The sequence below is a fragment of the Schistocerca nitens genome, chromosome 5, assembly GCF_023898315.1.
Source record: "Schistocerca nitens isolate TAMUIC-IGC-003100 chromosome 5, iqSchNite1.1, whole genome shotgun sequence".
NCBI classification, from domain to species: Eukaryota; Metazoa; Arthropoda; class Insecta; order Orthoptera; family Acrididae; genus Schistocerca; species Schistocerca nitens.
The window spans coordinates 686,249,015-686,262,230 of NC_064618.1; the positions used below are offsets into that span (position 1 = coordinate 686,249,015).

At 37.8% G+C, this 13,216-nt stretch overlaps 1 protein-coding gene across 1 annotated transcript in view; it reads right to left on the reverse strand.

Moving 5' to 3' along the window:
• Positions 1 to 13,216, reverse strand: part of LOC126260962 (cytoplasmic aconitate hydratase-like) — a 322,737-nt gene that overhangs the window by 251,951 nt on the left and 57,570 nt on the right. The window contains exon 3 of the mRNA XM_049958487.1: positions 4,414 to 4,580. Within this exon, the coding sequence (XP_049814444.1) occupies positions 4,414 to 4,580 (167 nt within the window). The remainder of the gene's footprint in view (positions 1 to 4,413; positions 4,581 to 13,216) is intronic.

Below are 13,216 nucleotides of genomic sequence, written 5' to 3' on the forward strand. Positions count from 1 at the left end.
AATCAATGGATGTATTCTATGTTCTCACCAAACACAGTAGTACTAAATTGTTACAATAATAAAATATTTACTGGTATGACAAAACTAGAGTTAATACAGAGTGGGTTTTCGGTTAATGTGACCAAATATGACACAACCATAACCCAGATTCACCTTCCTGCTACAAATACAGGTACCAAGATAATTGCAGAGAATCTAGCGATCTTGCATTGGCCGGAAAAACCTTCAACTGTGTTACCCATTTAAAACCTAACCTTCCTGAACAGTACCTTGCATCCCACTTTGCTACAAATAGCAGATGAATTTCAGAGAAAGGACAAATTTCAGTAGATCAAATGCTACAGCATATCAAGAGAAATGTCAACGGACTATCATTATGATCAGTGTAACACTAGCGTTATCAGAAAACCACCAGCATTTATTTGAGGCAGTTCACGTTTATATATGACAAATCACTTGTGCAAAAGAAGCAACTGTTCATGAGATTCTCATGGAACTGATTCGTAATAGCAAGTAAGAGTGCCGAAGGGACAAAATGTATAACAAATTGAACTATGAAGATTATATTAAACTAAGGTAAGCTGTCCATTGTGATTGAAGGACCTACAGATTGGGAGTAAATGTAAATATGTAAGATAATTATAATAGAGGGAAACATTCCACGTAGGAAAAATATATCTAAAAACAAAGATGATGTGACTTACCAAATGAAAGTGCTGGCAGGTCGACAGACACACAAACAAACACAAACATACACACAAAATTCAAGCTTTCGCAACAAACTGTTGCCTCATCAGGAAAGAGGGAAGGAGAGGTAAAGACGAAAGGCTGTGGGTTTTAAGGGAGAGGGTAAGGGAGTCATTCCAATCCCGGGAGCGGAAAGACTTACCTTATTGGGAAAAAAAGACAGGTATACACTCGCACGCGCACACACACATATCCATCTGCACATATGCAGACACAAGCAGACGTATATATGTGTATATGTGTGGATGGATGTGTGTGTGCGCGCGCGAGTGTATACCTGTCCTTTTTTTCCCCCTAAGGTAAGTCTTTCCGCTCCCGGGATTGGAATGACTCCTTACCCTCTCCCTTAAAACCCACATCCTTTCGTCTTTCCCTCTCCTTCCCTCTTTCCTGATGAGGCAACAGTTTGTTGCGAAAGCTTGACTTTTGTGTGTATGTTTGTGTGTCTGTCGATCTGCCAGCACTTTCATTTGGTAAGTCACATCATCTTTGTTTTTAGATATATGTAAGATAATTAATTAGACGACAATGAAATAGTGAAATTTTTGATGAATTTTATTATAGTGGAGGGGTGTCTTTCACCATGGTAGTAAGGAAACTGAAGAGAACATTCTTCTAAGGCTCTAAAGCACAGCATTGCTCCTGCACACAGAAGTATCAATATGATCCAGCTGCTAGGCATAAACATTTCGACATAATTAGTCTGTCACAAAGACTGCAACATCAACATTTCTGTGGGTGAGTACTAGCGAGCTCAGCAAAAGAGTAAGTGCAGACCAATCTGCCGCCATTACACCTCTTAACATTATGCAAGAAATACTAAGTAGGATACAACACCACCCATCACAGGTTTGACAAAGCAGTTACGACACAGACAAATTCATTAAGCCACTACAGAAAAACTGAAGACTACTGACGACTCATAATGAATAAGAGCAATTCAGTCACATAAAATGACTTCATACAGCAAAGTCTCTACCCAACACCCCACTAACCTAGAATCAGTCTATCTGTAGGATCAATGGTGTTCCCACTCAATTATCTGATTACTGTATTGTAACATCTTGTTTGAGAGATTGTTCCAGTACCAGTCTTACTCCTGCCATCTTAGGAGAGTACCACCAATCCATAGCCACTGATGATAGAAGCCAGGCTCCTGTATCAACTGCCACATATGCTTAGTCCATGGGCCTACCACATCGTCCCAGCCTGTGGCACAAACTGCTTGAAACTCCAGCACTGTTCGGGTCAAATGGCCTAATGAACCTGCAGGCCAGGATCAGCATTCAAGATGACCTCACAGTATCCAACACTATGGTGCATCTGAGGGGATAACACTGACAGTGTATGCCCAGAACGGCGTGTGGAACAACACACACAGACTGTGGTCACTGCCACCCTCGTGCAGAGCTTCTGACGGGGCATGCCTTCCACATCACGGGCGGTAACCCACTTACTAGAAGTCAACAGCCTGAGCACAAGGCTGATGCATTGAGATATGGCAGCCTTAGCCAGCAACTGGGTTTAGCAGACTCCTCACCAACCTGCTAAGCCACCAGCCTCCAAAGAAGATACAGCAACGGAATATATTCAGGGAAATAAATGAAGCAATATTTAATCCTCTTATTGCATCTGGCAAGGCTACATAGGTTCCTTGGCCTTCTTCCTAACAACCAGTGGTCAACCAGGATCTTTAATTGGAGATGACCAAATTTATAATGTCATTATTACAGCTCACGCATTTGTAGGGATTTCCAACTCAGGGATGGGCAACCCTATAGTTCTCTCTCTCTCTCTCTCTCTCTCTCTCTCTCTCTCTCTCTGAGCATCCTGGAAGTTAGTTTACATTTGAAGATTTCTCTCCATTAAGAATAACTTGATGGATTCTTTTGCTAGAAACACTTCAATCCAATCAAAAAAACTTGTCGGATATTCTGTGCACTCATATTACATTCATTATAGGGGATAATGCGGAAATTTAATGAATGCTAGAAGTCAAGGAACAAGGTATCAAACTTGGTGCTTGTATTTACTGCCTTCTGGGTCTCACGGTTGAACAGAGCGAGCGGGGTTTAATATGATCATTGTTTGTGAAATGCACATTTATTTATACACAGGAGATGTTCACTTTCAAGAAAGATGTGTTCTAAGTTTTGCAATGGACTGACATCAGTGATAGAGGTCTATAGTTGTGGGACTCTTCAATGACCACTATAAAAAATGGGAAGGAATGACCATATTTTTCCAAATGCTAGAAATGTTTCGCTAATCCAGCAACCTACAGAGACTCAGTTGGTGACAATGATGAGAAGAAGGCAATTACAAAGTCAAGATCAATTTAATATGTTTTTGTATAAATTAAAAATAAAATAATATCTGCTCACAGTAAACTAACTCTATAATGTAATGTTAAGTAATGTAATGTAACGAAAGTACCAGTATTCATCTGTCTAAGGGAACAGTTCCCAGTACATTGTATTGATGCTGATTAAGGACAGAAATTATCAGTAATGAGAAAATGAGTATACATTAATTCAAAATTATTCGAAAGAAATGTTTTTAAAGAGTTCTTATTATGAAGAAATTTATTTACTTGCAAATATTAAGTTTATCTACAAAAGTTTGAGACAAATCTAACATTAAAATTTTACATCCAGAAAGTATACCACAAGCCATTTACTGCAGAAAAAAAGCTGCCAGAAAATAAAAACCTAAAAATATAAATTTATAACATAATTGAGACAAGATGTGTTAGAGAGGACTCATATTGTTACCCTGTTGTCATGTAATTGAAACCAGCATAATTCCTTAAGTACATTGTCACAAACTTTGGAAAACACTAGTGCGTCTTTATATTACTACATCCTAAGAGTAAGACTTATATAAGAGTGTTAACACAATATAGTGTACTATGAATAAACATTCTATAACAATAAAATTGTATTTAAGATAAGAAAATTAAAAATTAAAATACCAACAGTAGAAATGAGTAGTGTAATTTACATGTGTCATTATCGTTATTATGCAAGCATATTAGTAAACTCTCAAATATGAAATAAATGATTCCCATTTCTATCATTATTTCTAGGAATCAGAAGCATGAACACCAATTGCACATTTTAGATAATCTAGACAAAATATGAAAGAAAAACATACTAAAATGCCAAACAAGATGCCACGTGGCTGCACATGCAGCATAAACAATACAACGATGTGATGAAAGTCATAGGACAGCAATATGCACACACAAAGGTGGCACAAGTATCACGTACATAAGGTATAAAAGGGCAATGCATTGGCAGAGTTGGGGAGGGGGAGGGGGAGGAGAGAGAGAGAGAGAGAGAGAGAGAGAGAGAGAGAGAGAGAGAGAGGGGGGGGGGGAGGCGGGGGGAGGCAGAGAGAGAGAGAGAGAGAGAGAGAGAGAGAGAGAGAGAGAGAGAGAGAGATATTCTGTTCTGGTTCTTAGATTTTGTAATTAGCTTTCTGTAAATCATTAATGAATTATTTCATGATGAGGCAACTTCAGCTCACATGGTCCCATACAATCTGATGAATTAAATTAAATTTACTGCGAGTACATACAGCCAATGGTTCAAATGCATATTTTATTTCCAAATAGAATAAACTTTGTAAATGACAACTCTCACAATAAAACCTTTATATTACCTGGAGTATTACTCTGGCAGGTTTGAAAGCAATTTCAACGCCACCTTCCATGGACTGATTGTCTTGCCATGCCAGAATGGTTTCCACATCTTTTTCTTTCACTTGAAAGTTGTCACAATTTCTTACTGCAGACTCGAGCAAGACTCTGACTGAGAATGGGAGTTTATCTGTAAAAAATATTACAAAATAATGATTAACACTTTACCATATTACATCACAATTTTACGGTTTAAGGTAGACAGAGAATATTGTAACAAGGCGACCGATAGAAAGAGAACAAATGAGAGAGAGGGACAGCAGGGAATTAGCAAAGCAGCATTCCCTTGGTTATTCTCCGAGTAAGCTGTTTATCTCCGCCTGTATGCAAAATCTCCCCATCCCCTCCCCCAACCCACTTTTTCTTGTTCATTTCCATAAATGGAATTTTGCCTGGAGGCTCATTCATGAGCATCAGTCTTCTCTCATTTGTGTTTTATCCCCATTACAGTCTATGTGCTGGAAATGTCATTCCTTCAAAATCATACATCTGACTTGTCAAAAGTTAGAAAGTCCTGCTGCCACAGTCTATTTCGTTATTCCACGATAACTTCCAGGCTGAGCGTTTTTCTTTCACAAATTATTATTATTATTATTTCTTTACTTTCTCAGACGTTAAGTCTGGTTAAGAATGGAAAGTGACGCGGACCTTGATCAAGCGTCACTTCCTATTAACTGTACGGTATGTGTTATATTGCATTTAGGAACTTTCGGGTAATTGAACATGTATCAATAATTACGGATTTCTGTAGTTGTATATATATGTTTGGATGTAGCTGTATTGCATTGATGTTCTGGTGGATATTGTGTGGTATGACTCCTGTAGTTGATAGTACAATTGGTATGATGTCAACTTTATCCTGATGCCACATGTCTTTGACTTCCTCAGCCAGTTGGATGTATTTTTCAATTTTTTCTCCTGTTTTCTTTTGTATATTTGTTGTATTGGGTATGGATATTTCGATTAGTTGTGTTAATTTCTTCTTTTTATTGGTGAGTATGATGTCAGGTTTGTTATGTGGCGTTGTTTTATCTGTTATAATGGTTCTGTTCCAGTATAATTTGTATTCATCATTCTCCAGTACATTTTGTGGTGCATACTTGTATGTAGGAACTTGTTGTTTTAAAAGTTTATGTTGTAAGGCAAGCTGTTGATGTATTATTTTTGCGACATTGTCATGTCTTCTGGGGTATTCTGTATTTGCTAGTATTGTACATCCGCTTGTGATGTGATCTACTGTTTCTATTTGTTGTTTGCAAAGTCTGCATTTATCTGTTGTGGTATTGGGATCTTTATTAATATGCTTGCTGTAATACCTGGTGTTTATTGTTTGATCCTGTATTGCAATCATGAATCCTTCTGTCTCACTGTATATATTGCCTTTTCTTAGCCATGTGTTGGATGCGTCTTTATCGATGTGTGGCTGTGTTAGATGATACGGGTGCTTGCCATGTAGTGTTTTGTTTTTCCAATTTACTTTCTTCGTATCTGTTGATGTTATGTGATCTAAAGGGTTGTAGAAGTGGTTATGAAATTGCAGTGGTGTAGCCGATGTATTTATATGAGTGATTGCCTTGTGTATTTTGCTAGTTTCTGCGCGTTCTAGAAAGAATTTTCTTAAATTGTCTACCTGTCCATAATGTAGGTTTTTATGTCGATAAATCCCCTTCCTCCTTCCTTTCTGCTTAATGTGAATCTTTCTGTTGCTGAATGTATGTGATGTATTCTATATTTGTGGCATTGTGATCGTGTAAGTGTATCGAGTGCTTCTAGGTCTGTGTTACTCCATTTCACTACTCCAAATGAGTAGGTCAATATTGGTATGGCATAAGTATTTATAGCTTTTGTCTTGTTTCTTGCTGTCAATTCTGTTTTCAGTATTTTTGTTAGTCTTTGTCTATATTTTTCTTTTAGTTCTTCTTTAATATTTGTATTATCTATTCCTATTTTTTGTCTGTATCCTAGATATTTATAGGCATGTGTTTTTTCCATCGCTTCTATGCAGTTGCTGTGGTTATCCAATATGTAATCTCCTTGTTTAGTGTGTTTTCCCTTGACTATGCTATTTTTCTTACATTTGTCTGTTCCAAAAGCCATACTTATATCATTGCTGAATACTTCTGTTATCTTTAGTAATTGGTTGAGTTGTTGATTTGTTGCTGCCAGTAGTTTTTGATCATCCATGTATAGCAAATGTGTGATTTTGTGTGGGTATGTTCCAGTAATATTGTATCCATAATTTGTGTTATTTAGCATGTTGGATAGTAGGTTCAGAGCAAGGCAGAACCAGAAAGGACTTAATGAGTCTCCTTGGTATATTCCACGCTTAATCTGTATTGGCTGTGATGTGATATTATTTGAATTTGTTTGGATATTAAGTGTGGTTTTCCAATTTTTCATTACTATGTTTAGGAACTGTATTAATTTAGGATCTACTTTGTATATTTCCAATATTTGTAGTAACCATGAGTGGGGTACACTATCAAAAGCTTTTTGGTAATCAATGTATGCATAGTGTAGCGACCTTTGTTTAGTTTTAGCTTGATATGTCACCTCTGCATCTATTATCAATTGCTCTTTACATCCTCATGCTCCTTTGCAACAGCCTTTTTGTTCTTCATTTATAATTTTGTTCTGTGTTGTATGTGTCATTTATTTCTGTTTAATGACTGAAGTTAATATTTTGTATATTGTTGGTAGGCATGTTATGGGGCGATATTTAGCTGGGTTCGCTGTGTCTGCTTGATCTTTAGGTTTCAGATAAGTTATTCCATGTGTAAGTGTATCAGGGAATGTGTATGGGTCTGCAATGTAACTGTTAAATAATTTAGTTAGATGTGAATGTGTTGAGGTGAATTTCTTTAACCAGAAATTTGCTATTTTATCATTTCCAGGGGCTTTCCAATTGTGAGTAGAATTAATTGCTTGGGTGACTTCATGTTGCAAAATTATCACTTCAGGCATTTGTGGTATTATCTTGTATGTGTCTGTTTCTGTTTGTATCCACCGTGCATGCCTGTTATGTTGTACCGGGTTTGACCATATGTTGCTCCAGAAGTGTTCCATGTCTGTTATGTTTGGTGGATTGTTTATTTTAATGTGTGTGTTATCTATTGTCTGGTAAAATTTCTTTTGGTTTGTGTTGAATGTTTGGTTTTGTTTCCTTCTATTTTCACTTTTTTTGTATCTTCTGAGTCGTTTGGCTAATGCTTGTAATTTCTGCTTCTTTTCGTCTAATTGCTCTGTCGCTTCTTGTTGTGAGATTTTACCTAACCTTTTTCGTTTTTTTTCCGAGATTTCATTTCTTATAAATTGTGTTAGCTGTCCGATGTCTTTTCTCAGTTTTTCTATTCTGATCTGTAGCCTGTGTTGCCATGCTGGTTTTGTGGGTTTCTTCTGTGTGTTGGTTGGTTCTGATCTCTGTCTAGTGTGTATGTTTAGTGTAGTGAGTGCTCCTATATAAACCAGTAGTTGTAACTCTTCCATAGTTGTGTTTTCATTTATTTTGTTGTGTATGATTGTGTTGATAGTTTTTATTGTTGTTTCGACTTGTGGGTTATTTGGTGGTCTATGCAAGAATGGTCTTATGTCTGTATTTGTGTCTTTGTATTCTATATATGTTAGCTGAAATTTTTCTTCTATATCTAGCATCTGTGTCACTTCGTGTTCTATTTGTGCTTGTTCTGGTGGCTGTCTTAAGATTTCGTTTTCCTCTGATTGTTTAATTGGTGCGTGTTGTTCTTTGTTTGTTTGCTCTGGGATGTTTGAGTCCATTACTGTATTTTCTTCTTCTTCTAATTGCACATTATTTTGTTCCAGTATTTGTTGTACTTCTTGTTTGATATTTTCTAATTCTGACTGGGGTATCCTGTTATTTTTGATTATTACACGGATCTGATCAGCTAGTCGTCGTTCTGTTAAAAATTTTAATTCTGGGTATCTGGTAATAAATGTTGTGTATACTTGTGATCTGTATTCAGTTGTGTTGGTTCCTAGGTTTGTTGCTTGGTAATAACAGAACATGAGGTGTCGATTAACTTCATCTGACCATCTCATCCTCTGTCTTTGTTTTCCTTCTAGGGTGGTTGCAGGAAGCATATCCTGCAAAACACCTCTATTTGGATTATTATCATTATCATTATCATTATTATTATTATTATTATTATTATTATTGGGAAATACACATTTCTTCTTGCCAATACATTATCTGCAGCACATTAAATACATCAGTTGCTTTTCTGGCAATGGTGTTGGTATTAGGAAGCTTTTCTGTCTGAGTCAAAAAGTTTATGTTTTAAGTATTGTGTTTAGTATACCAAGAATTCCTAGTAACTCACCACATTATTATGACACAAAATACAGTACCTTCAGACATATCTGGTAGACTTGGAACTAGATAACTAAAATAGAAAAATATGTAATTTGCATCTCAGCACAAAGGCTAATATAATTAAAATGTATACTGCTAATCAAGTTGCCTATCTTTGTCATTCAGGATTATTTTTTCCCTTTAGACTGATTTCAAATCTTAGACTGAACCACATGACAGGTAACTGTTCAGATGGGTACCTAGCGAGATATGTTGGATATCCATTATCATCACTATGTTGTCTAAGGGAACCTCACAGCACCCCTTTGTTATTTGTCCGTCTGTCAAGCCCGCCTCCTCAGGAGTGGGCAGAAGTATCCAATTGAAATTTACGTCAAACACTAAGGTCACTGGTCCCTCAGCAGTGTAGATAATTTAAGCTTCTACGTCAGTGAAATCAAAATATACCGCCATACCTGTCACATATTTAGATACACACAACTTCACTGTTCAAAACCTTTAGATGAATTATCTATGTAAGTGATAGACCTGATGGTGGTATGGCAATGAGCATGCATGGAAACTCAAATGTAGCACAGTCAAATCTTGTTTGGACAATGGATTTTTCAGTCTTCATTTTAACCTAGCCTTCACCTCTCAATAATGAGGTGAGTCACCAGAAAAAGCATGTGGTTTTATTCCACGTTAAACTGTAGGTCCCCTTTCTCCGTTTGGGTAACGGGGGCTGGTTAGGGGCACACACATCGCTGAAGCAGCATCCAATAGAAACACTAGCACCAGGCCACTTAGCAACACAAATCATTATTGTTATTATTTGTATACATAATTAAGTTCATACAGAACCCTCAGAGCAGATGTGCTACTTGCACTTGTCCATTTTTTGAAGAGATATATAAATTGCTAGCCCACAAATTTTGTGATTATAAGCTTCTTCAGTGGAGGGCACTGAAAGGCCACACAACAACGTTTGCTACATGTGATGCCCACACACCATCGCTTCCCCCTCCCGCCTACAATCACAAGCACATGCGCACAGAGAAGACATAGGAAAGCAAGGCAGAAAAAAAGAAAGAAAAGTTTAAGATCCCATTGCCAACAGAGTACAAGATTTCTTAGAGGAAGGAAACCAGCTATGCTACTTTTAAAGTGCCATCTCAGCCCTCACCTTCAACAATTTAGCAAAATCACAAAAACATGGATAACTGGACAGGGATTTGAACTGCTGTTTGCCCAAATGTGAGCCCAGTATATTACATCTTTGACATCTGGAGATCCTGCTCAGTGAGCCTGGAAGAGGAAAGGTCAAAAGGCAGTGGGAGAGGTGGGCACAGCACATGAAAGATAAGTAGCATGATATGCATGTTATCACAGGGAAATTGATGAATACGGATCAGCTCACTGCTTGAAGATTAATTAAAATGAGTTGGCTACTTTCTGATTTTGGCTTGTAGCAGTAAAAGCTTGCACTCTATTAAAGTTATTGTGTCTCTTCATTAGTGGAGCATATTTTAATAAACTGGAAAACATGTTTCAGAATATATATTGATGGGTTAAGCTTATCCATTGTGGATATTTTACAACCCATGACTTAATTGAATGTAAATATACAAAACTGCTACCAGTCACTTTCTTGACTAATTATTTATTATTTCATGAACTGGTTTTCGAACCTTTTCAGGTTCATCTTCAGGTGGTTTCTGAAGTTACATCATTATTTCTAGCATAATGTTGGGTGCTGGCTTGTGACAGTACGAATGGCTTTCTTCATTAGTGTCCATCTGTCTGCTTCCATTCTGATGGCCAGTTGCTATATCACTTCACGCACTTTTACACAATCTATGTTCATTTGCACTGTGACAGCAAAATTTTGCCAGCATCCAGCATGTGCTATACAACTGTTGTATAGCAACTGTTGTGTAGTTATTAAAATATAAAACATGCAGCTTCATTTTTTATGCTGCTATTGATAAAGGCTAATCAGTCAAAATCAGAATAGCCACTAAGTAGGCATTGACTGTAATAAACTTTATGGTTAATAGTTAGAATCGTGAAATAGATAAGAGGAGAATCCTCATTCCTGTCAAGAGGGCCCTCTGAAAGGCATTGATTGCAAGTGTAACCTCACAATGATGAAATGGATTAAAAAGACATAGCACTTATTCATAAACCAGGCTTCCCTAGTCCAAAGCAGGATAATGTGATAGCAGTCTAAGAAGGACATAGCTATCACCACCCCCAGGAAGTGATTTTGAGGCAGTGTAGGGCAAGTTATTTCTTGGCCTTCTGTTTAAGATGATAAATGTGAGGCATCCATGTTAGCTTAGCATTGAAAAGTAGCCATAGAATTTGGTATGATTTTATGATCTTGAGTAACATTATATACATAAAGGCCTCACTGCAGCATTACACACATCAATAAAATTATTCTGGGTGTGTGATCACATGATCATGTGCTGAACGTTACCTGGAATAGTAACAGAAACATCTGGCCACAAAGTGAGAGAGAGAGAGAGAGAGAGAGAGAGAGAGAGAGAGAGAGAGAGTGTGTGTGTTTTGTGATTGCAGTAATGCGTGTTTTTCTACTTTAGAAGAAGGCCTTTTGGCTGAAATGTCAAATGTACAGCAGTCTTCTTGTTGAGCCTGTCTGTGACTCTACTTCTTCTCATGACAGTGTATTATTTACTACATATTTGAAGTCTTGACTGCAATCCAATGCAATCAGCAACAGTCGTCTTCTGACCATACTGCTACTGTAATTGATACATAAGATGGCAGACATTGTTGCCAATCACTTGGTATTAAAATCTGTAACTGCACCTTTTTACCTTTTTCATTGCATCTGGTATGAGGTTGACTACCACCCCCATCCCCTCCCTACTCACCTCATTGCAATCCCGCCCACTTTTCACAATTTGGAAACGAAGCGGTGAAATTTAGTTACTGACATTTTGAAACTGGGTAATAACCATTAAGAGATGAGCAATTCGTAAATGCTGCCTGCAAGTCGTTTGATAAATGGTGAAGCAATTATTGATTTGGACTGTACAGACTAAATGACTTCTATGGACATTTTACCATTGATTTTAAGAGGTCTTGTGTACAAATGATTAGCTCATGTGCTTTAAATCTGTTATCAGAACAACCTTCACGCAATGCCAACACTTCATTGCAGTCCCCCCCCCCCCACCTGAAAACAGGCTGTAACACTATGTTCTTATAGCTGTGTGTGTGTGTGTGGGGGGGGGGGGGGGGCGCTTTAGTGGTGCTCCGCTGAGTTTTATACCGAAGCTTTTATTTCAATGGTCATTCTGTGTTTTCTGTGTTAAAGTAGACACTTCTCACAGTCTTCCCTGCATGCCAGGAAACTGAGTCTCACAAGACTGTTCTTTGTGTAATCCTTTTCCTTATAGGAATTAAGACCCTCATGCCCTGAGATCTTATGTATTACAGGTCTTTAAATGTATTGCAGAATGCCATAAAAAAATCCCAATTTTGGTGCCTCACCTATGTCAACCAACTACTACCTCCCATACATACATAATGCTATATCAAAGCCTAAGTCACTGGTATCTTTGATATGGGTGGAGGTATTGAGGTGGACATACTTGAGATTGAAGTCGACATGAGAAAGCTGGCTTGTTTGGTTGAGGTGAGGAGCAGGTGAAGCAAATGGGTGAGAAGTTGAGATTCTGGAGGAATGTTGATAGGACATCCTCACTCCCAGTCCAGATCACAAAGATGTCATCAGTGAATCTGAATCAGGTGATGGGTTTCAGATTCTGGGTCGTTTGGAAGGATTCCACTAGACGGTTCATGAATAGGCTGGCATAGGATGGCGCAATGCGGGTGCCCATTGTTGTACCATAGGTCTCTGATAACCCACTGTCTCTAACCCTCCACCCAACAGTTTCCCCTTCCTCCGCCCTGTCACCCATTCCCAACTCACCTTCAGCATGTACCACTCCCCACTGACTCCCAACAATCTTGCATTGCATATAATTGCCACCCCTCCCTTCCCACATTCCCAGGGTTGGTAGGGGGCAAAGGTGCATGAGAGAGAGAGAGAGAGAGAGAGAGAGAGAGAGAGAGAGAGAGAACATGATTGCATGCATGGGCAATTACTCTAGCTCAAGCAAGGATCAGTTTTCTTTCTTTTGTGTACGCCTATCAAAAAACTCAACACTCTTTCTTTTCTGGTAAGTGGTGTGCTTTAATCTGAAAGTATTTACAAAACATATTGATATTAATACCACATTGTCAACTACTAAACAAATTATGATTATCAATATTTTCAAAGACAGGCAATTGGTTCAATGAATATTTCAATAATATACTCTAGTCACTAGCCCCTTGACCCAGACATAGTTCATCTGGAGTTAGTAATTACAGCCAGAAATTTGATCCAATTATGAAAGTACATAGGAGTGGTAAAATCA